This window comes from Athene cunicularia (assembly GCF_003259725.1).
Source record: "Athene cunicularia isolate RWA chromosome 2 unlocalized genomic scaffold, athCun1 chr2_part1, whole genome shotgun sequence".
Lineage (NCBI taxonomy): Eukaryota > Metazoa > Chordata > Aves > Strigiformes > Strigidae > Athene > Athene cunicularia.
This window is the reverse complement of record NW_020799095.1, coordinates 32,055,082-32,082,237: the sequence shown is the minus strand read 5'-3', so window position 1 is coordinate 32,082,237 and position 27,156 is coordinate 32,055,082. Positions and strand designations below refer to the sequence as shown.

Here is a 27,156-nt window from a genome sequence, read left to right as displayed (position 1 = left end):
GGAAAGAAGCCTTGAATCACTAGGTGTTAGCTAAAGAAAACAAGCATTAGTCCCTCTTTTTTAAGTAAAAAACTTCCTAATACATACTTATTAAAAATAAACAATTAAATTAAATAAAAATTAAATACATTAATTTAAATAAAAAATAAATTAAATCCTGATTTCTTAGTAACATAGAAGTATGTATCATGTTTACTCTAGAAGACTGTGTGTGACTTGGCTTTAACAGTTCTCAGAGAAAGGAAGAAAAAGTCCTGAACAGAATAAAAAAACAGCAAGCCAGAATAAAAGTCTGATAATGACTTAGAAAGTCAGGAACGTCAAAGGTCTCCAGAGCTGGAGACAGGGAAAATGGGTAGGCTCTGACTAGAAGAAAAAGACTTGTTTGAAGTTCACAGTTACGAGTTATGAAAGCATCAATGGGATTTTTATTAGTACACAATCTCTGAAAATCAATGTATCAGTCAGTGTCTAATTACTGTAACCTGCAAGACAGCTAGAGTCCACCAGAAACTTCTGTCAGTCTGCTTCAAAATTTCAATCATCTGTTGTTTCCCAAAGGGTGACAGAGATTTGTTATAAAATTGCTACCTAATATAAATGGCATCTATTTTTAGGAACTAGTTATTACAACCCTACATTCCTTTTATATGAATGCACTAAAAATTTAAGCAAATAATTTATTTTGTCATTAAACTAGGAATTTAAATTTCAGGATGCATTCCACGCTTGAAATACTTTTCCTTGCTGTTCATCATGATCAATAATTGCAATAACTATTTCAGTTTGAGGCATTACTTCCAGTTTCAGGTCAAAACAAAAAGTGGAGTTGAAAAGTGGAAGTCTTTGTTTTCTGAGGAAAAACAAAAAAATCCATCTTGAATCCTGACATGAATGAATCTTTTCAAGCATGTGTAATGAAAGATATTACACTGTCTAACTGAGTCTGTAACGTGACCTGTTTCTGGATGTACTTTGACAGTATGTTTTCTCTTTAAATGACAATTTTTTAAGGCTTTATAACTGTAAAAAAACCCAAACCAAACCAAAATAAACAACAAAATAGCAAAAACCCAGCTTATAAGAATAGGGGGGGTTGAGCTCTCTTCCCTTCCACTCTACTTTTTCCCAATCTGAGCAATCCAAACACTCTGTTATATAAATGCTTGTGGCTATAATAGGGGTTGAATTGAGAGGAACTTCTTTGCAAGGTTCAGTAACTTTTTCCTCCAAGCAGGAGAAAAGGCAGACTTTTTGCCCTATGTGGTAACTACATCAACACACTAGGCTGCAGTGGATCCAAAGGATCTGTTAGTGTCTTTCGGATCAATAGTTTCTGATTTGAGGAGGATTTACACAACAGAGGAAAATGGCTGCACCAGTCAATAATATCATTGTTTTATATATCTTGAGCAAGATCAACAGATGGAATATTTATATTTTAAAATATGTAATTAAGACAAGGATTAATCACCTATATTTTTATGAAGGTGTTTCTCTTAGATGTATTTTGAAAAAAAATGTACTTATAAACATCAAGAGAGAAAGTAATCTTACCAGCATAATCATAATATGGTTTATCTTCTACATCAATACGCTTTGAATAGTAATAAAGATAATATGGTATATAGGTTGCAGCGTTGAGGCAGAGCAGCAATAAATTACAGGAAAGACATTCATATTAAGAAATGGCATCTATGTGTATTATTCACATAAACTTCAAACTCTGGCAAAAATGGTTTTGTTCTCAAAGAAATCAGTTCCAGAAGGGAAAAAAAATATTCTTTAATCTTTGAAACCATAGCCTGTGTCACAACAGGACTTTTCTATGAGGTAGCTAATTTTTATATCACTCTATATCATAATAATAACTTTATTGCTTGTTTAGCTCTTCTCTGAAAATAAACTAAAATAAATTTTTAAATCCTGTAGAATAAATTAACTCCAGGAATGCATGATAAGATGATGCACAAACACACTTTTATTTATTATTTATTTGCTTATTCATTTCTTTCCCTTTAGCAGATGGATATACTTGAGAAGGACTTAGTTTTTATCAATGTCACTTAAAAGGTCTTAAGATCTTTAGATGATCTTCCTAAATCTCTGTTCAGAAACATCTTTTTTTTTTTTTTTTTTTTTTTTTTTTATCACCCAAACTCTTGATCAGTTGTTCATTTCCCGCAAAATATTTAGTTTGCCTGGTATTTCAGGATGAGAATCACTAATTCTTCCCTGTATGAAGGTAGTAGTGTGTTTTTTGTTTTATAAATACCTCTTATTTCTTTACCATTAAAATACATTACAAGTTCTCACAAGGTGTTTGGACTCATATCTGAGTATGCAATAATTTTATTTTCACTCAATATTGATAACAAATTGTCTCATATCTCCTTGGATTAGACATGAAAGATTCCTAAAGCAATTGTCTGATTACACACTTACATTGACCAAATGGAGCCCAATCAATATAATTTTTCAGATACAATCTTAAGAAACAGCTTGATCATATTCTGTAATTATCTGTAAGAAGACAAACTCTGATATCAGAAAGCTCTAATCTAGTAGAAAAAGCCCAAAGATTAACATGTTGGAAAACTGAAGTTAGTGAAGTTCAAATTAAAGTGATTGAGTAATTAAAAACTGAACTGATAACCAAAGACTGTGCTAAATACTCTATCAGTTAAGGACTTTAAATAGAAACTGAATTTTTTCCTGAGACATATGCTTTAGTTTAACTTAAAATTATTTCCTAAATTGAGAAAAACTCTAGATGACAATATGGTTAGTGTTATACAGGAGGTTAAATTACATATTAATAGTAGTGCTTTTTGGTTTTAAAAATCAATTGCAGTTTCAGACCTTAATTTGCTTATATAAATATGAGAATTTATAATAGATAAACTAAACGTTTATCCAGGCCTTTTGTACTTACAAAATAGAGATGAAAATTTCAAATTTCTGTATTAGATTCCAGTCTTCTTGAAGCTGGTCCTTTAAATATCTTTGTTTAATGGAAGTAAATTAAGTATGATAATTAAACTGATAAATAAGATCAGAATTTCTAGAAAACTGCAAAAATATCATTGCATATTGATTCCAGTAGTTATGGCTCTAGTCATAAGCATTTAACAGTTCTCATAATTTAAACTTGTTTATTTTTCAGTACTTATTTTATATCAGCATTGCTTTAAAATGACTAGCAAGCTAATTCATATTTTAGAATGACATGAAACATATTAGTGATAAGGGTATGCCAAAAGTTGTTAAACTTGTGCTTCTTAAACTTGTTATATTTAATGGTATCATCGTCTATGTTTTCCAAACCTAAATCAAATGAAAGGGATAGTTTACAATTCTCAGAAGTATCAGAATAACACATCAGTAGCCTTGAAAAGATACGTCTGCTTCAAAATATTTTCAAAATATTTTATTTACATTCACAGAACTGGAAGTATACCTGTTCCTAAATCAAAGCTAGAGTTCCTGTAGAACAATAATCTGGTACAGAGGTCAGAGTAATTAATCAGCAGGCTAAGAGTTTGACATCCCAGGGATAGGGGCTCTCTAGATAATTTAGATCTCTTGAGTTTTTCCCTGCAACAGTTACTCCATTATCATTCTTGCTCTGAGTTGACATTACTGTATGACTGAATTGTTATGTGTCCTTAAAAAAAAATTGTTAACAGGAACATCTTTCCTTTAATATTTCACCAGTATAACCCAAGGACACAGAGTAAAGTGCTTTCATCACAGTTGATGATGCATAGTAATAATGACTTGTCAGCACAGGAATGTGAAAAATGTATCTCATTTCAAAAGCAAAGCTTTGGAAATTCCAAGAACTTTTAAAGATTTTCAGAAGCTGAAGTGCTGTAACAAAAGACTTAAAAACTACTACACATTATGAGCTCACTCTTTGTTAATAGTCTGTTTTTTCTAGGATTGAGTGCAAATATTTTTTTGTTTGTTTGTTTTTTAAGCCTCTCAAGTTCCTTGACATATTGATTTGCATTCTGAACAACTGAAAGTCTAAAAACCAACAGCTTAAATTCATTTGCAAAAGGGACTTTGAGAAGAAATTGCTAATCTTATAAATTTCTCCCATGACAAAGAGCTGATGAAGGCTTCTCCAACAACCAAAACTTCCACAGCTGATTTCTTATCTTGTCCATTTCCACATACAAACATAAGATAGTTCCTTTCCAGTAATCAGATCCAGTAATATTCATCCGCAGAACCATTAAGTATCAAAACCAGAAATGGCAAGGTAACCTATCACTGTTCAAAATTATCGTCTCTATCCATGACAGAGCACTGAAGTATCTTCTTTGTTCTGTTTACTAGTGCTTTATTATTTCTCATTAGAAAAGGATGGTTATTTATCAGTCATTCAATACACTTTAAGACATACACAATCTGTGACACATTCAATGTGCCCTAACATTGTGCTTTGCTAAGGTTAACAGAAATTCTTAAGGATAAGGGGAGCTCAAGACAAGATGAGCATTCAGTGTCTCTTCATACTGAGTTTGTCTGATATACTACAGGTAGGGCAGGGTAACTCTAAAAACAATATTATAAAGAATAAAATCCTCAGTCTCAAGTGCTTAGATATATGCGAATGTGCATTCACTCAAAGGAAATAAAAAGCAGGTTTTGACTAAAGAAGGTCTTAGTAGGTCTTTTTAACTCCTAGATGATTACAATACTGCTATACTAACACTGTCAGTAATAGAAATAGTGCATACTTCCCCATGTTGCTTGAGTAATTCCACACCTATTTAGTCTATAAAACATATTAGCAGGTTAGCTTAAATGGAAATTTTCAGTTGATCTCTTCAGATGAGAAATTCCTATGGTGAATAAGAAGAGACCTAGGCCTGGATTCATTAATAGGTACTCCTTCTACCACAATAGCATTGAGACTGGTTTATTTCTTGCCAGAAAACTGAAACAAGGTGGAAGGACATGTTATAATGATTATTCCACTGTTAATCAGATGGTTTACATCTCCAGCATAAAGAAATGGATAGACAAGGAAAACTGCTATAACAAGAAATGTGGATAATGGGAACAGGGATGTATTAATCCTCATATACAGTCTTCCTTTTCCAAAGACAAACTGAAATTTAGGACCTATCTTCTCGAGGGTGAACAAAGGAATACTAAGACAAAAAGGAATCCATATCTAGTTTTTAAGGAAAACTTTTTCAGAAGCAATAGTACTCATCATATGCATTTATTATGGTGAGAAAGATTAAATACTAACCTGAAAAGCTTAACTTACATCTTATTCTTAATAAATTAAAATAAATAAATAAATAAATAAAATTATGTGAAACAAATTTTTGGTTGGTCATGTTTCAGCTCAAACAAATTAAACCTAAATATTCACTGCCTGAACTCCTTAGCAAAGACAAAGAAAGAAGAAATGTTCCTTAGGTATAAAATCCACAATCCTAAAAAGATGTCAAACATTTAAAAATTTTTGTTTTTTCTTTCACTTGTGACTTTTCATAGTAGTATGCACGTTTAGGTCCAAAAAGTTTAAAGTCAGTCTTGCATCTCCAGCTTTCTCCACCACAGAAGGCAGCAACATAGCCCATGTGCCATGTGAGAATGTCTTGGTGCAGCAGATCTGGAAAGAAGCCATTCAAACAACCTTCTGAAGACCTCCAGGCTTGACTCCAAGTTGTAGCATGCCCTTTAGAAGTGCAATTCAACAGCTCACCTAAAACACGTTGCATAACTGTACACTGACACCTTGTCTGAACAGCTAAACATTATAGTGTTTTTATCAAAGCCTGGACTGATGCATAAGTGATGACATCTCTACCTTAGAGCCCAAAGTCATTTAGTTGTGACCTCTAGTTTAGTGGTCCGGTTGCTATCTGAGAGTTTGAAGGGTGGAAGACGATATAGCATTTGTGGTTCCTGGTGCCTAGTGCAGAGTCTGGTCAGTGGTTTAACTGCCTGTGTTTTTGATAGGAGAAAGATCTGCAGATTGAGTCTAAAAGATAGCTTGAAGTAAAGCAGAAACCCATAAATCAGAACAGCTTGAGCATGAGAAATAGGGTGCACAAACTCTGAATAGGTGAGATATGTCAGAAGGAATTTCTATAAGGAGACCAAAAGAAAGCTGAGTAGGCAGTGAACTAAAAGCATTTGATGATGTTATAGCTTAGGCTGAAGGAGAAGAGATCTTTGCTGGCTGCAGTGGAATATATGTTCCTTTCACATTCTCCACCATGCTCCAAATTGTTGCCCAAAGCATATAGTAGAAGGTGGAGCTGCAGTGTAGTCATAAATCCCCTTTATATAACTTGCCAGAGCTGCCATACCATGCTCAGTAATGTGACAGGTGGAAAACGTTTCCCTCAAACGCCACCCAAAAGCCTGACCAACCAGCTCTCACTTACAGGCACAGCCCTGACTCGGAGACCAGAGGGCAGGACACTCTCCTGGTCAGATCTAACCTAGGTAAGAGAAGACAGTGGACATGGAGGCTGAGAACTTGAGAAATGCTGGTTCCACAGCTGGAAGTATAAACCAAAATACTTTTAGAAACCTCTTCTCTGGAAGAAAAAAAAGAAAAAAAAAAAAAAAAAAAATATGAAGAAAGACATGGCTTAGAAAGTAAAAGTGGCAAATAGTCACTGAGTGATTGTATTATAAGCGCACAAGACCTCAGATGGCTCTTCTGGGAACTGGCATTTTCTTTGGCATGTTAGACACTATGAGGTGGTCCAGATATGACTTTTAAATGGGTACAAAATGACTGTTCACTATTCAGAGAGGAAGAAAACATTATATATATATCTATTATTAGTTGGGGATTTCTACTATTTATGAAAGTCCATCTATTCCCTTAAATCAGTATTAATATTCAACAATACAAGTGTAAATTGCAAAGGAAACTGCTCTGGAATATTCTGGATTAAAATGTGAAAGATCTGCAACAAACATAATTTGCACAGAATTTCTATAAACAATTACAGCACTTAAACAGAGCTATGTTTAAACTCTTTATCAATACTTGAGTAAGAGTCAGGTATAGAAGAAACTAAAAAAGTCCAAAAGTGATTAAACTGAATCTCAAGACTCCTATGAATCCTTTATCTCTCATTGATCAGAAGGAATAAGTCTCAGAACTACTGTATTGACCATACGATATTACAAAACTTTCCATCTGTATTAGACAAAATGCTATAGTGAGCTAAAGAGGACATGATGATTAAAAGATGTTATTGATGTCTTGAACAGCCTTCCACACACATTTGAGCCTCTACTGTAAATGTCAATAGGAAAATGAAAAATACATTATGCTTGATAGAAGAGAAAGATATCAACAAACTCTTTAATCACTCAGTATCTCAAAGAAACATAGCTTCTAATATGGTCAGTTTTTCCCTTTCCTCTGTGTTAGAGTCATGTTCTCAGACAATGAAAGGAAAAGATCAAAAATAAACCTATAAAGTCAGCATAAGTGGTGTGAGGTGAGATTCTGCAAGTAACAATTGCATTTGGAATCTATATGCTCTAATGTCACTTATACAGTTAACGTCTTCTAATGTGATTAAGTAGATCTGTTCATTATTTTTTCCCCAACCGGTATGAACAATTAAGACAAAAGCATTTTATACTGATTATCCTAATTTAACGTTAGTCCAATCCTGAACAATCATTTATTTCCCCAAAGCAAGAATAACTGCATTAACTGTACCTCAGTTCAGTATGTGTTCATGTTTAGCATCACTCTTTGAGGTATGCAAATAGTAGCACATAAGCTTAGCAATTGACTGAACAAGGAAACAGCAGAAAAGTTAACGGTTGCAAAGAGAGCCATGATGAATTTGTTTTATCCCACTTCATAGGAAGCTGGGTTGTAAAAGAATTTGCTCAAATCACTAGGTCTAGTTCACTTTTATGAAAGGCACCCACCTCAAGCCATTTCTCTGCCTTCAATATAATCAGTAACTTTCTCCATTGCTGCTACCAAAAGGCTATTTTTTGCTGTTCAGATAAGGGACCCTTTTATCACCTAGCCTAAATTTATTCATGACTAGTTCAGATACACTGATTTGTATGCAAGCTCTGCAATTCAGTTGTCCTCCACTCAGAAAGGAAGGTAAGGGAAACATGGAACAAAGTACAAAAAACCTCATGTAAGTACAAAACCCTCATATTAACCTGGCCCAAACCTTCATCTGAAAGTTCAAACTTTCTTACACCAATCTTCTTTTGAAGCCTAGTCACACAACACTAGACAACTTCAAAATACAAAATAATTTTTTTATCTATGGCTGTGAAATAATAATGAGAAAGACTTTTCCTGCAGATTGACTTTTTTGATGAACTAGGTCTCACTAATGTGAAACTGGGCATCCAAATTCAGGAGTTTTTAAAAATCTGAAATACATCTCTGAGTCTTTCCAAGTTCATAAATCAGTAGATCATGTTTTGTATGCACTAGAATACTGAATACTGGCCTGGCTAACCAAGCTCTCAAATCAGCTCTTAAAACTCTGTATTGCCACTAAGAGGTAAACCTTCTCTCAAAACTCAGAGTCTCAATCCTGGGTTATTCTTCAGGGACAGACGGAAAGAAATGTAAGCAGCCTTACTACTTTAGCTTCATGACTGGAATAGTTTTTTGACCAATGTATAGCATCTATTTGGAAGCTGTCCTCTTGGGCATTTACATTTGGATGCATCTGTAAATCTCCTAAAAGTCACGACACAGAATCACACAAGCATCCTTCACAGAAATTGATTCCAAAGGGAGTACGTTGTAGGATGTGTATGAATCTATCTCTGTCCTTACCTGACACAGCAGAACAGCAATAGCTCTGCTATAGAAAGGATTTTTTCTTCCTTGTATGAAGAGAGAGGCAAGATTTTTGCTTAAGATAGTATTTACTGAGGATTTGTTACCCTACTGCAAAAAAAAGAATAACAGTAATGTTTCTCTCTTGGATATTGACTCTTTATTTGCTGAGTCAGCTACTGTTTATTCCTTGTCACTAGGCAAAGTAACCTGCTCTCTATCATCCTAATTAGGTTTTACATATGCTACTAACACATTTATATTAAGAATTATGAATAAGAGATAAATAGTCTTAAAATCTTATGATCAAAAACATGCCTGAGTTTATCAACATGGAATAATTATAACTCAGTATTGATATAGTCGCTGTTACACATTTTCTCAGTAGGGAAATACTTTCTCTAGAACAGAGGTTCTGCTTGCACAGAGCCTTTAGGTGTGTTGCTTTTTTGCAGAAGCATGAAAAATGTCAAAATATCACAAGAGATATTTCAGCCATGTTTCCCAAGTTTACAATCTCAAACAGTTTAAGAGAAGTCAGTATTTGTTCTAGAACTGTGCAAGTGATTGTGTATATATATATATGCAGAGGAGAAGCAAAAGTATATGCTCCATTGGGAGGGTCAGAGTAGATATAACTTCTGATCTGGTGGACAGACTGTGTTCCTTTTAACCTCAAGAAATAGTTCATTTCTACTTGATAACTGGTTATTAAATAGTCACAGTTCATTTCTGTTAATGAATGTCACACTTCTGTTTTTTAAAAAATAATATAGTTATTTGCTCACTGAGAAACTATATAGTCAAAATTAGGCACAAAGAGTTGTTCTAGATAAGTATTTGCTTTGCATGACCTTCCTTCATCTAAAATTGAAGAATGCAACTTCTTAAAGATTTTTTTTTTTTCACTCTGTCTCTGCTGTCCTTCCCCATAGGATATCTTGTTATTTCCATTACGATCTTTTGTACACATGAAAAGAAAAACAACTAATACTTACAGTTAAACTGCTTTAATTAACTAGTTAATTATATGAAGTATTCATAGTAATAATAATTGAGTCTTAATATATTTTACTTAAACAACTTGGATTAATTAATGCTGAGATTCAGAAACTAATCTTTCAGTCATATTTGTTGGTACTTATTCTATGATCATTTATCACAGCATAAAACTAGTGTTGCTGCTTCCAGTTTCACTCAGTTCTCTATCTAGTTAGCTATTACATACTTAGCATGGAAGTATGCTATTAGAACTCTTCAGAAAACTAAGATTACTCTTACAAAGAAAATTACATTGACATTATTAGTCTCATTCACTGAAATTGGTACCAATTTTCTTCTGATGTAACAACTAATTTACCACATCATCTCCAAATTCATCTCGCACAATAGGTTGCTTTTGTAGAAAATAATTCAAGTCATTTTTCATCATGCTAATAAAAGAATTTTTGATATCACATCTTTAAATGCTTGTGCATCCTTTATATACACGAAGTGCTCCAGATGATGTTCAGCAATATATATGCTCATAAACTGTATTGTTCTAAAATGTAAGCACACATTCAACTAGTGAGAAGATCTGGAATCCAAAAACCAGTAGAATCTGAGCAGTAGAATTATGGAAAGCACTTCATCAGTTTGAAAAACTATTGAGGTTTTTGTTAGAGCCCCACATAATTGCAAATAGCTCCGTAAAAAAACAGATGATAAACAGAGAACTGGAAAATATCATATCTAACACAAATGCAAAGGCATCTGTTAGAAGACATTGTTGTGCTAGCAGCAGACCTTGTAGCTTAATTCAGCCTTAATAGGATGACATTTAATAGAAATACTAATTTGGAAACCTTTCTGTTAAACAAGACACATTCTAGTCTTTGACAAAATACATAAATGATGCTTTACATATCCTCAAGCTGAGCATCAAAGTAAATATGTCATATGTAAAGCTTTATGCAGCCAATTCATAAACCCTTTTATCAAGATAAAAATCTTGTATGATGCCTCTGTAAAAAATGGCAGTGCTGGATAAAGCACACAGAATATTTAAGTCTATCATTAGTTCAATTACACTAAAGTATTTAAAAAAATGAAAGATCTTCAAAGTAAACACAGACTAAACCAGAAAGCATATTTGAAGGCCTTTTCCCATAATAGCTATGAATTGTTTCTAATCTCTTAATTCCTAATATTTTGAAGGCAATATTCTGACCTTTTATATTTTCCTCTGAATCTGACCTTGTATCAGTCGTCATCTTCAAACCTCTGCTGTGAAACCTGTGCACAGTAATACTGGAGGCATTATTTTCCATAGTATTACCTGTCAGAGACCATTCAGCATGAGTCTAATGTCTTGAATTTAAATTACTCTCTCCTTAATGCCTCAGTCTCGAATACCTGCAGTACCCAGGTGTGGGACAGTTTTACTGCAGTTCCATGTGCAAAAATGGCAATGATCAGGTCTGAATAGAGACAACAAAAAGAGAGTCTGAGGCCCTAAGGTGAGACCTTGTGCAAGGAGATGAAAGAAACAATAAGATTGCAAAGGGAGAAGTTTTAGAATAGAACAGAAGGATCTAATGAAGACAAATTCTCTTCTCTGTAAGGTACAGGCAAAAGAGAAATGCTAATAGAGCCACCCATCGGCAGGTTGCAGCCACTGAACATGACCAGAAACATGTCATAGGGAGAGGACATCATGCACCATCATCCCACATCTGCTTAGTCTACATTTAAACAAGTGTGTGTCACATCCCATAGATAAGATACTGCACCAGTATTAAGGGATCACTCCATATCTTTCACTATTCTGAGGCTCTCAAACCTAACTGCTCATCCCTTGGCAGTTATTTATGCCTAAAATAACAGCAAGGCAACTCAAAAAACATTTCTGATAAATCTAAACCAACCTAGGAAAAGAAATAGATCTGTATGAGATGATGAAAATAAAACTACATCAAAAAGAGTGCTAAAATAAAAGCTTAGATGGCATTCAGCTCACAAAGGGACATATACCGTTATGTTTCCATGTAGGCAAGCTAAGTGTCTAAGTTGCCATTAAAACTGATGGGGATCTGGTTGGTAACAATAGCTAGACTTCAAAGGGTGATCACATCATGCTAAAATTGAAACCTATAGTTTTATTTGGTTGCCCACACACATAGCATTTCAAAATGTGTAAGATATCATTCCTTGTCACCAGCTGCTACCTCTGAAAGGCATATACTTTCCATACGTCCTGTTATACACCTCTCAGCACTATGGGTATTTCTTAGACACCCTACTGCATCACAAACAACAACAGATGCCTTTATGTGTGTGATTCAGTTGTGTTGAATGACTGGGCAACAAAGAGCAATATAAATATAATATATCTACTATAATTGGAATTTAGGAATTTAGATACCTGATACATCTCAAGTACACCTATATGTACATGACATCTGATTTGAATCTTGGAGATGAATTTCAATCTAAATATTTTAGGTCTTAGAGAAGTCTGATAAAATTTGGATTTACTTAAAGATTCATTATGCACAGAAAATGGTTTTATTTATCTCTCCCCTTCCCCCCAAATTTATTTTTCACTCAGATACCTAAAATGCAGCACAGAAACTTTAAGAACTTTCCTCAAACAGAGATGCTTTTATTAAAATAGCTCCCTCCAGTTTACCGAGATGTAACCCCTTCAGCCTAGCTGAAGAGGAAAATCTGCTAGATTTTTTTTCACTATGCTCAATGAGAACCATGCAGCATCAGCCAATAATCTCCCATGATTTTTTGTTGATGATAACTTGTGTGATTATTCTTGACACAACCTTTGCTTTTATTCTGGACAGTTGGAAGTTTCCAGATATCAAAAAAGCACTTCTTTGAATTTCCATTTCTTCAATCTCTTCTCCTTGTATGAGGTTATGTGAGGTCATCTGACTTTTGAGCGTAAACTAAGCATGGTCCTTTCACAGTCAGGAATGCTTTATACATTTTGACATTTAACAATCTTTTTACCACTTATTTGTTTATTAACTTTGTTTATCCTACCACTAAATAGCAACTCAGGCACAGCTTGTGATAGTCAGTTAAGTATCCTGTGACAGTTACAATATCAATCTACTTGGGAGGCATAGTCTGTTGAGAAGTTTGAAAACAAAATAAATCACAGCATGAAAATGAAGCTGTCCAGTGATCTGCCTCAAATCTTCCTTAATATAAAGCGTAAAACATATACTGAGCTTTCAAATAAAATTTACAAATATCTTATGAAAAATAATTTTTTTCTTTGTCTAATGTATACCATATTGAAAATGTAAACACTGTAACTAGGAAAGTAAAATAGTCCAAAGTGACTATTGATAAGTATCTGCTGAAAAGCCACAAGTTCAACTTGTTTCCTACAGTTAGAGGGAGAGAAAAAAAGCACACACATGCCTGCAGTGTTAACTATATATGGAAATTTTCTTCCAGGATGTCTAGACAATTCAAAAGCCCAGCAAAGATGTACTGCACTAAAGGTAAAATAGGACTAGATACTGTGAAGTTGTTGGTTTTTTTTTTTTGTCAGATCACTTTCGCTGTTGAAAGACTTAATAGAAAAACACTTGATATTAGTAAGAATACCCTGTACTGCTTTCTTATCTACTTTGTCTACTTTTAGATGTGTGGAAAAAAAAAAAAAAAAAAAAAAAAAAAAAAAAAAAGGAATAATTACACTTGAGTAACTTGTTAGCTAGTTCTTGGAATGCAAAGCAGAATTAGAGCTCTCACATACTCAGCTCACCTAGGCACAGGCAGACTCTGTATGGAATATCAAACATATAGGAAAAGGTCTGAGCTGGTATCACTGATGGTCCTGGGAAAGCTTGATTTTGGTGAAAGTCTTCTTACTTAGTTCTCCTAGTAGGGAGAAAATAAAAGAGCATTGCTCTTTACAGGATTGTCCTTTATAAATAGAGTGTCAGGAACTCCTCTTGTAATTTTAGGAACAGTTTGCCTTTGGTTAGAAAAGCTATTCACATACCCCAGCTACCCATTGCCAAAAGGAATTACCAGTTCATTCTATGAATGTAGATATAAATACCTGCCCTCACCTGCTGCTCAGAGACTCACTTCAAACTGCCATCACTGAAAATAGATTTCTCCTGACCTGATACTTATTTGGATGTCTGCTCTGGGACACATTTCTCAGAAACCAGTCTGCAGAGACCCAAGAGCTAAGTAAAGTTTTGGAGATGTTAAACTTTTTTGCAAAACAGAAAGACAAGTGCTGACAGTGCCCTACCTCCAAGGACCTTAGATGGCACTACATGTTCTGTTGTCCAGTTTCTAGAGTTGCAATCAGTTATGGGCCCAGTCCAGGCTCTGCTCTGACTGCTGATCTAAACAGTCTTTGAGCTTTATTTACTATTCAAGGTTTTAAGTCTGGGAATACCTAGGGGAGACATTTTTTTCATTGAGATAAAATTATAATATAGTATGAGAAACTTCTCAAATTATATGTACTTTAATGTATGTACAAATATTACAATCAGTTATAGACATATAGACAAATAGACTAAATCCCCATAGAATGTTGGAAAAATTTTTTTTACTCCAATGTATCTTAAAAATTACAACCCATTCTAAATTTTTGTAATTATTTTGTAAATTAGTTTGGTATAAATTAATAGGTTGAGGTTTGTTTTTCTTTTTTTTAGTTTAGCAAATGGGCACATTGTTTTCAAACCACTATACAATCTGTTAAGGCTAGAGCTCAAAACCAAAGGAGATAAATCAGAATCCTACCTACCAAACAAAATGAAAAAACTGTAGAATGACATAAGTGGATCAGGGTCAGATATTTCCAATTAAATTGATAAAGTACAGTGATTATAATTACACAGAAAAAATTTAACATTTCAATTTATTATTTTTTAAAAGTCTAGAATATAATAATGAATGCCACTTACATGGAATTTCATTCTAGAAACATCTGAGAGTCTGATTCTGTTTAGGTACTTAGGCAATTAAGGAAAAAAAGTTTCACAACCTGCTATGTATGATTAAGGCAACTATATATTATATCTTCCAAAAGTTCAGGGGCATATCAGAAATTATGAGCACCCTTTATAGGCTAGTGATTTTGGTTTGGGGTTTTTTTGGTTGGTTTTCATTTTTTGTTTGTTTTTTCTCAGAACTGGTTTTAAAGTGCCTTATTCTACACATATATTCTTTATATGTTTCACATCCTGTTCTCCCAGACAATGGTCAATACTGGTTGCTTCAACAGAAGATAAAAATGTTTTGTTGTTTGAATAGTTGTGCATAAGGAGACATTTTTTCTTTTCAGTAGGACACATAATGCACTGAAGCATAAAATGTGATGTTTCCTGTAATTATATATTAGTTAGAGTAACTGCCAAGGTTATTTCTATTTATGTGTCTGTACATTTTTATAAATCTAATTATACCTGCAAAAAAGGGATATGAGCAATATTGTTTGGTCTTTATAGTACACTCTAAAGTTTTGGGTAATATTTCAAATGAAAATATTTTGACAAATTCAGTTTCCTGATTACTCTTCTACTTGGCCTTTATTTAATGTTATCTACGTTGCTGAACTCTACAGATTTCTTTTTTTTTTTGGTGTGAATTAGACATTTGTGTTAAAATGTCTAATTGTCTGGGTAAAAAAAACCCAAATATCCAAACTAACCAATCAACAAATAAAAAAAATGTAGCAAGTTGTATTCTTTAATATTTACACATAAAAGACAAGGGAAGTGTATGAGTAATGAGTTAAGAAACTCTTCTAGTGATATGACGTTATTCAGGGTGATATGAGCTAGAAAGAACTATAAATAACATGCAAAGTATTTTGTGAAAATGTAATTGCTTAAAGTGATGGTATCCAGAGCTTGTTATGGACCAGACAGCCTTCCTGACATCAACCACTGTCTCAGGACATTGGACTTTCCTATAATCCCTGTAACATAGCTGCCAGCCCCAAGTAAGTGTGTCAAGTATCTTATACAACTACAGTGGAAAAAACCAGCCACAGTTAAACAAATGAATTGCATCTGAGTGACTGGCAATTAAATGCAATGTTAACTGAATTACACAGAACACCACAATCTGTCTTCACTTATGAGTGATGAGGTCCAATTCCTACCACTACTACAGACTGACACAGCAGAGTACTGAAGATAGTTCCAGGAACACAGCAGCCCAATGCTCAAAAAGGGCAAAGGTTTTAAAATTTATCTGGAAATAGAAAAAAATAATAATTTTGCTACAGTGTCATTCCACTGTTCACTCATATCCTATATACTCTGCACAGACCTGATTTTATAATCTCTAAAGTTTATAGTAGATTTTTTAAAAGTCAGAGAACGGACAACATATGGCATAGTTTCCATGTAAGAAATAAGTTGGAATTCCTTTGGTGTCTAATGTTCCTTAAGGACGACTGCATAGAGATCAGTATGTAGTAGGTGGGTTTGTCTGTTGTTCACCACCATTTTCAGTAAAAGATATTAAAGAGGAGACAAGGTGAAAACAGTCATTTTTTAAGCAAGTGGCAGACCTGTACAACTTGCTGCCAAAAATAAGGAGGGACCTAAACTTTTGAATGTGTTCCCAGGGAAACTAGACTTTATACAGAAGGCAAATATATTAAGGTTTACTACATAAGCAAAACCACATTCAGTTCATAAGGCCTCTTAAAAAGAAAACGTTAGAAACATTAGGAGGAAGCATCATATATGCCCGTCCTTCTTCGATTCCTACTCAGCATCTCACTGACCACGTTGGAGACAAGATATCAAGTGAAATGTACCTTGATGTGATTTCCTGTGAATATTCCTATGTTCTTAAGGGCACATGTAACAGTGAATGTCTTTTAATTTGTTATAAGTAACAACTGTCTTCTCTACAAAACTGAAGTAAACAGTCACCAGTTCTCTTGTCTCTGGAAATAACTATCCTCCACTCTAACCTGCTAATCTGATCAGTCAGCCCTTGGAAACTGCTGTATTCCCAGATAAGTGGTACAGAGACACGAGTAGAAACTCTGATGGAGGGATCTGCCATTTTTATAACCAGTAACAACACTTCAGGAGGGAAGGGAGGGAAAAGAGAGACAAGACAAGCAAAGATCATGGAAGCTGTCAAATCCATGATGTCTCCTTTGTAAAAAAAAATATAAAATATGACTCATGCCAATGGTCTCACATGTTTTGGGCATAGCCAGACAGTATCTTAATCTGTGAACATTTTTTGGGGGGTCGTATAACTCCCTTTGAAATTATGGCTGCTGCATGAAAAGGAGGGTGTGAATGCCTCCTGGAAGGCTGAGTTTGAAAACTAACACCTTTCTATTGGGAAAAGCATATAGAATATAGATGTCACTGCATCTTTGAAATATAAAGGAGAGAAAGAGTGGTTAAGTACTGGAAAATATGCTACCTGACCTACAAAATCCTGCAAGTTTGCCAGGTCCATAGTAAGGTCTAAATTATTTCAGAGGAAACTGTGGTGGGGGTTGACACTCAGGTGCTCACAGAAGCCCTCTATCACTCTCCTCCTGAAATGGACAGGGGAGACAAAATATAACAAAAGGCTTATGGGTTGAGATGAGGGCAGGGAGATCACTCATCAATTACTGTCATGAGCAAAACAGAATAGACTTGGGGAAATTAGTTTAGTTAATTACCAATCACATCAGAGTAGGGTAATGAGAAATAAAACAAAATCTTAAAAACACCTTCCCCCCACCCCTGCCTTCTTCCTGGGCTTAACTTGACTCCCAATATCTCTACTTCCTCCCCCTCAGTGGAGCAGGGGACAAGGAATGGGGGTTGCAGTCTGTTTATCACTCATGGTTTCCTTCATCCTCAGGGGGAGAACTCCTCACACTCTTCTCCTGCTCCAGTGTGGGGTTCCTCCCATGGGAGAGAGCTCTCCACAAACTTCTTCAACATGAGTCCTTCCCACAGGCTGCAGTCCTTCATGAACTACTCTGGTGTTCGTCTCTTCTACAGGCTGCAGTCCTTCAGGAACAGGCTGCTCCAGTGTGGGTCCTCCATGGGGTCACAAGTCCTGCCAGAAAACCTGCTACAGTGTGGGCTCCTCTCCCTCCATGGGTCCACAAGTCCTGCCAAGACCCTGCCCTCCACAGGGTCACAGCCTCCTTCAGACACATCCGCCTGCTCTGATGAGGGGTCCTCCAGGGGCTGCAGGTGGAGATCTGCTCCACCATTAACTTCCACATGCTGCATGGAACAGCCTGCCTCACCATGGTCTTCATCCTGGGCTACAGGGGAATCTCTGCTCCGGCACCTGCAGCACCTCCTCTCCCTCCTTTTTCACTGACCTTGGTATCTGCAGAGTTGTTTCTCTCACATATTCTCATTCCCCTCTCCAGCTGTGGTTGCATAGGTTTGTGTTTCCTTTTCCCTCTTTCTTAAATACATTATCCCAGAGACACTACCACCATCGCTGATGGCCTCGACCTTGGCCAGTGGCAGGTCCATCTTGGAACTGGCTGGCATTGGCTCTATCAGACATAGGGGAAGCTTCTAGCAGCTTCTTACAGAGGTGTTGTGGTTTGAACTTGGCTGGTAGCCAATCGCCATGTGGCCAGTCGTTGAATTCCCTCCCCCCACTGGTGAAATAGGGGAGGGAAAAAAAAAGAAATTTGTAGGTTGAATAAAAAAAATTTAGTAATAGTAACAAAACAACAGTAACAATAGTAAGTCCAGATGGGTAACATACAGCAGTTGCTCACGCACTGGTAACTGGCACACAACCCACCCCCAGCAGCGATCCCAACTGCACCAGAAATCCCACTACCAACCGACCGGGAAACAGAAACCAAATGGAAATGAGAGAGCTCACATCCCCTTATATACTGAGCATGACGTCACATGATATGGAATGCTCCAATGACTGATGCATGCCTGGCCCTCTAGCTCTGCTCCCCCTCAGCCCAAGGAATGTTGACTCTGTCCTGGCTGAAACCGGGACAGTCTCCATCCCTTATTTCATATAATTTACGTTCTGCTCAGGTTCATTCTAATATTCTAAAGAATATTAGAAATACATTCTAAGGAATCACCACCCCTTTTCCTGGGTCTCACAGATATCATTCCCTTAGTCTATGGGTCATCCTTCCAAAATGTCTACTGAGTTAATTTAGTCCATAACTTTAGGTTCTATCTGTCATGACAGTCTTTAAGGCTGGAGGAATGAGGTGGAGTTGGCTCAGTCAGTGGAGCAGGAGGCTTTGGATGTGGCAGGAGGACGTTCTGGGGCACCAGTTGCAATAATAGGGTTATTTGGCAGTTCTATTGACTGTCTATTTTTACCTAAAATCAAATCTCACTGAAGCACACATCAAACTTCTCCATCCTTCTGCATTACCCACCAAGTGCACCCAGGTCCTTGGGCAAAAGTAATCTCATGCATGGGTTTACCTTTACCCAATGCAGGAATAACCCAGACTGTCTTCCTCAGCATATTTTTTATGTACGCTACAGAGGCTTTATCTTCAACTACAGTATGTAGGAGGTTTGACTGAGCAGGGCCAGCTTGCTTGGCAGATCCCCTGATATTTACTAACCAGGTGTTTTTTGATAAATGCACGTACCAGTCTTTGAAAGTTCCACCACCCATTGCTCTCAGCGAAGGGAATGTGATATATCCACTCAATACCATGTTCTTTGGCCCAAGTGCCTATGAGGTTGTTTCAGAATTGTGTCCCATTATTTGACTCAATCTTTTCTGGAATGCCATGCTGCCATAAGACTTTCTTCTCAAGGCCTAAAATGGTGTTTCAGGCAGTGGCATGGCATAAGTTTCCAACCAACCGGTGGCTGCTTCCACCATTGTAAGCACATAGCATTTGTCTTACCAAATTTGTGGGAGCATGATATCATCAATCTGCCAGGCCTCCCCATATTTATATTTTAACCATCGTCCTCCATACCAAATGGGCTTTAACCATTTGTCTTGCTTGATTGTAGCATGTCTCACATTCAAGGATTACCTATGCAATAGCATCCATGGTTAAGTCCACCCCTTGGTCACGAGCGCATCTATATGTTCCATACCTTCCCTGATGGCCTGAGGAGTCATGGGCCCAGTGAGACATAAATTGTTCACCTTTATGTTGCCAGTTCAGATCTGCTTGAGCCACCTTGATCTTAGCAGCTTGATCCGCCTGTGGGTTGTTCTGATGTTCTTCAGTGGCCCGGCTTTTGGGTACATGAGTGTCTAAACGGCGTACTTTCACAAGATTCTCGACCAGAGCAGCAATATCTTGCTGTAATTCAGTAGCCCAGACGGGTTTGCCTTTGCGCTGACAGTTGTTCCATTTCCACTTCTGTAACCACCCCCACAGCGCATACCATCCATGAGTCAGTACAGAGGTAGAGCACCGGCCACCTTTCTTGCTCAGCGATATCCAAGGCCAACTGGTCACCTCTTGAACTGACTTGATTCACCTTCTCCTTCAGCAGCTTCAGTGACCAGTCATGTGGGGCTCCACACAGATGCCTTCCACCTTCGATGTTTTCCCTCAATGCAACAGGACCCATCAGTAAACAGGGCATATGGCTTCTTGTTATCCAGTAGTTTAGTATATGGTGGGGCCTCCTCAGCACATGTTACCTCTTCCCCTGGCGCCATTCCAAAATCTTTGTCTCTGGCCAATTTGTAATCACTTCCAATATTCTTGGATGACTGGGGCTCCCTGTTTGAGCCTGTTGTGTGATTAATGAGACCCATTTACTCCATGTGGTATCAGTTGCATGGTGTGTAGAAGGGACACTCCCTTTGAACACCCAGCCCAGCATTGGCAGTCGGGGAGCCAGAATGAGCTGTGCTTCAGTACCAATTGCCTCTAAAGCAGCTCGGCCCCCTTCATAGGCTGCCAATATGTCCTTTTTGGTTGGAGCAGAGGGGGCCTCAGATCCTCTGTATCCTTGACTCCAAAACCCCAGAGGTTGACCCTGAGTCTCCCCTGTTGCTTTCTGCCAGACACTCCAGGTAGGGCCATTCTTCACAGCTGCAGTGCAGAGTTCATTTTTAACATCTTGTCCTGTCCGAACTATTCCCTGTTTAATTTGTTCAAAAGCTTGTCATTGCTCTGGGTCCCATATAAAATAATTCCTTTTCCAAGTCACTTGATAGAGAGGGCTTACAATTTGACCATAATTTGGAATGTGCAGTCTCCAGAAACCCACAACACCCAAGAAAGCTTGCTTTTTATTTCTGTTAGTTGGTGGGGACATAGCTGTTATTTTGTTAATCACCTCCATTGGAATCTGATGAAATCCATCTTGCCATTTTACTCCTAAAAACTGAATCTCTTGTGCAGGTCCTTTGACCTTACCATGCTTTATGGCAAAACTAGCTCTCAGAAGCTCTCAGATTTGGATTATTTTCTCCCCTTTCTCAAAAGCTTCTTCTGCTGTATTACACCATTAAATGATGTCATCAATGTATTGTAAGTGTTCCAGAGCTTCATCCTGTTCCCATGCAGTCCGGATCAGTCCATGGCAAATGATGGGGCTGTGTTCCCACACCTGGGACATTTGATTCCATGTGTATTGGACACCCCTCCAAATAAAAACAAACTGTGGCCTGCATTCTGCTGCCAGAGGGATGGAGAAAAATGCATTAGCAATAATAATTGTGGCATACCACTTGGCTGGCTTCGACTCTAGTGCATACTGAAGTTCTAGCATGTCTGGCACGGCAGCACTCAGTGGTGGTGTGACTTAATTCAGGCCACAATAATCTACTGTCAATTTCCACTCTCCATTAGACTTTCACACTGGCCATATGGAGCTTTTAAAGGGGGAGTGTGTCTTGCTTATGACTGCTTGGCTTTCTAGTTGACAAATCAGTTTATGGACAGGGATTATAGAGTCTCAACTGGTGCAATATTGCTGTTGGTGCATTCATGTAGTGGCAGTTGGCACACATTGTTCTCCAACCCTCAGCAATCCCACAATAGAAAAATCCTCTAAGGGACCAGGCAACACAGACAGCTGTTTAATTCCTTCTGTTTTCAAGGCAGCTATACCAAAAGCCCACTGATAGCCTTTTGGGTCCTTAAAATACCCTCTCCTGAGATAATCTATACCAAGAATGCATGGAGCATCTGGACCAGTCACAATGGGGTTTTTTTCCCACTCTTTTCCACTTAGACTCACCTCAGCCTCCAATACAGTCAACTGTTGAGACCCTCCCTGTCACTCCTGAAATACAAATGGATTCTGCACCTGTTCGGGAGTTAAGTTCCAATTCACTAGAGCTGCCCACTGTTCTAGGTACTTGCCCATGATATTCCACACCCCCAGCCACTCATAATTCTTCAGTTATGGAGGTAGATTTCCAGGTCATACTCTTAAAGAGTTGCTTAACACTTAACAAAACCTGAACCACATGAAGAAACACACTAGCTCCTAGCAGTAGACTGTGTTAATGTCAACATTCCAAGGATATTTGAAATTCCTGAATTTCTCTAACACAATTGTAAATAGCCCCAGGACCGATGAATGCATCCTGTCATAGATCAGCATTATATAATACAGTAAAACCAAAATCTTAATCCAACTCTCATGGATGGTGAGCAACAGCATGGGAAATACATACGTCAAGTGAGGTGCTATAATCTTAAGGAGCCAAGCAATAAACATTATGACCCAATCCATCCTTACCTCAAACCCCTGGTCCCATGTTAGGCACCAAAACACTGACATGGTTTGAACTTGGCCAGTAGCCAATCACCACATGGCCAGTCATATCCTTCCCCCAATCCCCACTCCCAGGTGAAATAGGGGAGGAACAAAAAAAAAAAAAAAAAAAGAAATTCATAGGTTCAATTAAAAACAAAAAGGTAATAAGAGTAACAAAACAACAGTAATAATAGTAAGTCCGAATGGGTGATATACAGCAGTTGCTCACCGACCGGTGACCGGTACGCAGCCTGACCCCAGCAGCAATCCCAACCACACCAGAAATCCCATCACCAACTGACCTGGAAACTGAATCCAAAACAGAAGTGAGAGAGCACTTGTCCCCTTATATACATGATATGGAATACCCCAATGACCAATCTGGGCCTGGCCCTCTAGCTGCGCTCCCTTGTGTCCCAGGAAAATTAACTCTATCCTGGCCAAAATCAGGACAAGAGGACAACCCTGTAGTCCCACCTTACCAAAACCTTGCCATTCAAACCCAGCACAGAAACAAGGCTGGAATTGCAACATTTCAGGGTTCAGTGTGGCCAAGGGCTGTTCCTGGGCTGATGTGGATACAGGCAGCCCCTTACATGGGACAGAGTCTAATTTGAGAACCTGGCCACACTGCAGAGACACAACAGGCATAAATAGCACTGTTAGAACAAAACTGTCTTTGTATCTTCCAACACACAGTACCATTGTATGACATGAGAAAAACTCAGTATACCCCCATACATAGCTATTTATACAGTGATGAGTTGATAAGTGACAGCCTAAAATGATGTTTATTGTTTCTCAGGCACAGCATTTTATGTGAATCTCGGTGGCTTTCCTCTTCAGCATCATCTTGCTAATCAGCATCATGAGGACAGTCTACACCATACTGTCAAGTCTACAAAAAATGACACTGCTAACTTCTAAAATTATTTTTTCAAGTTGTCCAGTGCCCAGTATCAGCCTTTAAATATTATTGCATGTTTCTCCAGAAGAAAAAAGCTCCCCCTAAAAAGTTGGTGGGGCTTTTTTTTTTGTTTTGGGGTTGGTTTTGGTTTGTTTTATTTTATGTTTAGAACTCCTGAGAGTTTACGTAAAGTCAGGGAAAGATTTTTCTGAACAGTGAGAGTTTCTGTCACAGATAGAAACATTCAATAACTTTTTTCTGTTTAGTCTTTACACTATATCCATTGCCATAGCACTCTATGTGCAGAAAAAAACAAGCACATATATATACTATATACAGTTACATAGTGATATTGCTCATAAGACTCAGAAGAATCTCCCTTGATGTGTGCATTACAATTAATTCTGATTTTTAAAAAAGCCACGACATTAAAAACGGGTTGTAGCAGGTATTTTTTTTAATGTGTTTTGTTCACTTTGCAGAATATCAATTGTAGATTGGTATAAAAATGACAAGTAAGCTCTTCAAACTGTGAGAAACATCACTGAATATTCAAACTTCATTTGGGTGAACGGGAGCGGAGGAAAGCATTATGACAGTTACTGCTCATTGTATTATTTTGAGTACATAAAATGAAAGAAATATTCCTTGCTAGTCCTGAGTAAAGGAAACACATGTCCAAATATAGTAGAGGAAGCATATTAGCCAGCTATAAAAACATTAATCAGTATTAATTCTGCATTGTCATATTATGATAATAGAACTCCAAAGCTACAAATCTCTCCCTTGGAGTGAAAACATTTCAACTTTCTTAGAAAATATTCTCTCTAGCTGGAGACAAGAAAGGAGCAGATCTCTGCTGCATGATGTTTTTCATCCTCAGAAACTAAAACGTTTGAGAAATGGGTAATTGTTTCATTTTTGGTTAAACTTTCCTTTGTCTCTGTATATAAATATAGAAGTCTAGGAGTCAAGATTTTTGCAGTTGATCATGACAGTCATTCTAACTGGTTCTAGTTACATCACAGAGCATTTTTCACAGCCTCCAGCATGCATTTTGCCACTGCTTAGAAAATTTCTGTTGGCAGGAGTAGATTTCATATTCAGGGTTCTAAGCCCATATTTCAAGCAATGATCCAAACAGATATCACTGCTAAATAGTAGCTGTAAATTGGAACTCTCAGTGGTTAATGTAAACTCTCATCCAGGACAAGTGAAAATTGTTGATATAAGGATAAATTCAGACCATTATCTCAAAGTGTTGTGAACCTACAAAGTTCACAAAGTACATCTTAGATGAGCTACACCAAGAAATCCGTCTCTGGTGGCTTTTTCCTGAGATTTCAGTAGCTTTTTGTTTATATATATAATAAAAGTGCTTTGGAACGTCCTTTACTATCACAACTAAAGCTTTTAAAGTTTCTAACATTGCCACAGGGACTTGCATCTACCATTAAGAGGATAGAGTCTGAAAACATCAAAAATAAAGAATCAGAAATCTCAGATAGTGTTCCTCTTGGGGTAACATTCATATAAAGCTGAACTTTAAAATACCAATCTCATTTGCAATAAATTTCCATGACCGTTTTGACAGAAGTAGGAAGCCAGTACTACATACCGTAAATGGCAACTTATCAGAGCTATATCTGGAAAACATTGCCCATATCTTTCCTGCTTATCTTGTACACAAAGTACAATGTGATTTCTTGGGTCTGATGTATTCTCATCAGTGTTCTCTCCCAGTGCCTGAGCAGTGCTTAATGATATCCTAAAGGGGAAGGCTGCTCATTAGCAGCAGTAACAAAGCAAAGCAGCTCACATAAATTAATGATCCATTCTCCTGGTAGTCCATGACATTGGGAAATATTAACTTTGTTTTATTGATCAGAAAAAAAAGGAAGGGAGATAAAATGACTTGCCACAGCCATGCAGGAAATTTGCAGTAGGCCCAGGAACAAAATACATCTCTTAAATTCCACTTTGGGGGTTTACCTTTCAGTAGGTCTGGTGATAAATGTGGAAGGAGGAAAGAGACTTGTCCTGTTCTGTCAGAAAGAGTTTCTCCTTCATCATTTGTGTCCAAACAAATATTAGTAATGAACAACATCAGTGCTTTCAGGAGTAGCTCTTACCTTGGGGTTACTGGGATCCATCCACATCAGAACTTTATTATTTTTGGTAAAATTTTCCCGAGTCTTATTTCCCTTATGCAGTGAGGATGGTACAAATAATTGCACCAATGCTGGCAGCACAGCACATGGGAAGAAGATGGATATGGTGCCTAAAGAGTATCAGTAGGAATTCCTACTAGCCAATAACCATTAAAGTCTGCTGGTCTTATTACAATCTATCCATATTGGCTCTGTCCCACTATTCATTATTTTAAAATATTTACAAATATTTTACAAATACTTACATAATTTTACTTTATTTTACAATAACTATATTTTACAACTACTGACAAAAAGACCCCACTGTATTGAGCAGGATATTGTCTAAGTATACATGGCTAGACAAGTCATCTTGCAGACTCACAAGTGTTGATTCAGTATCCAAATAATTAGTTCATAAAATGATTTTCTTAGAATTTCAGAGAGCTGTTTAAAAGCATGTTAGTTTCAACATGTCTTTAGCAAGCTGTGTATTATATTTATCTTCTGCAGGAGAGACATAAAATGAAAAAAATGCTGCTATTCATTTCCAGACTTAAAAAGACCATTTGTCCATATCAGAAACATACCTGTTGGAGGTAGCTTTGTGGGTTCTGCTGGTAAAAACTCCTGGGATGGTAAGCACTCTCTGGAAAATGTGAGGTCATCAAGTGCAATCCCATCTTTGGGACCTTTGCCAGCTGTCCCTTCGAAGACAACTTGGAAGTCTTCATCCCCATCTCCAGTCAGGATCAGTGTCTTGTGCTGCCAGAAATTTCCCTGGTTTCCAGTAAGATTAAGGAGAATTTCTTCATGTTTTGCCATAGTCTTCTGGTAGACAATCAGTGATCCAATGTGAGCTCCAAACATATGGTAATAGAAAAGTATCTACAAGCAAGAACAATAGCATTAAGTATGCAACAGGTGACTTCAGACGCATTCTGCTATTGTATTTACCCTGATTATTAAACTGAGCGTCATTAATAGCATTCAGAAAAGCCCATAATTTTACTGTTTCAAACCCAATTTAATTAAAATCCACACAAAAAGACTGTGAAAATTTTGGAACTATTTCAGAGGCCAAACTTTGAAGCCAGCATTACAGTATTGTGACAGCTGATCCTGCATTCCTTTGAATAACTCTTGCATGTAAATGTAAGAGAATGAAAATACTTGATAAACAGAGGAATGAAACAGTGCCATTTACATTATGGGAAGTAGCTTCAGTTTACTGAACGCTTTTCTGGTTACAAATGTGTTTGTGCTAGATTATAGAGTGTAATTAGAAAATAATCTTCTCTAACCAAACATGGGAGCAAAACTTCTACATGGACTGCAGAAATGCAAAATAATAGCTAAAATAAAATATAAGAAGTCCTTGAATTAGAAAACAGTGATTTTTTTTTTTTTTTTTTTTTTTTTTTTTTTTTTTTTTTTTTTCAGTAAAAAGGGGGAAAACAATGAAGTACAAAAGATCAAGTACATACAGAAAATTGAAAAAACTTCACTGTGAAGAGTCGTCACCATTATCTGCTCTCTCGGATATTA

The 27,156-nt window shown here is 36.9% G+C and overlaps 1 protein-coding gene across 1 annotated transcript in view; it reads right to left on the bottom strand.

Moving 5' to 3' along the window:
• MALRD1 (MAM and LDL receptor class A domain containing 1) overlaps window positions 1-27,156 on the bottom strand; it is a 287,732-nt gene that overhangs the window by 140,390 nt on the left and 120,186 nt on the right. Inside the window, exon 25 of the mRNA XM_026843695.1 lies at window positions 26,199-26,496. Within this exon, the coding sequence (XP_026699496.1) occupies window positions 26,199-26,496 (298 nt within the window). The remainder of the gene's footprint in view (window positions 1-26,198; window positions 26,497-27,156) is intronic.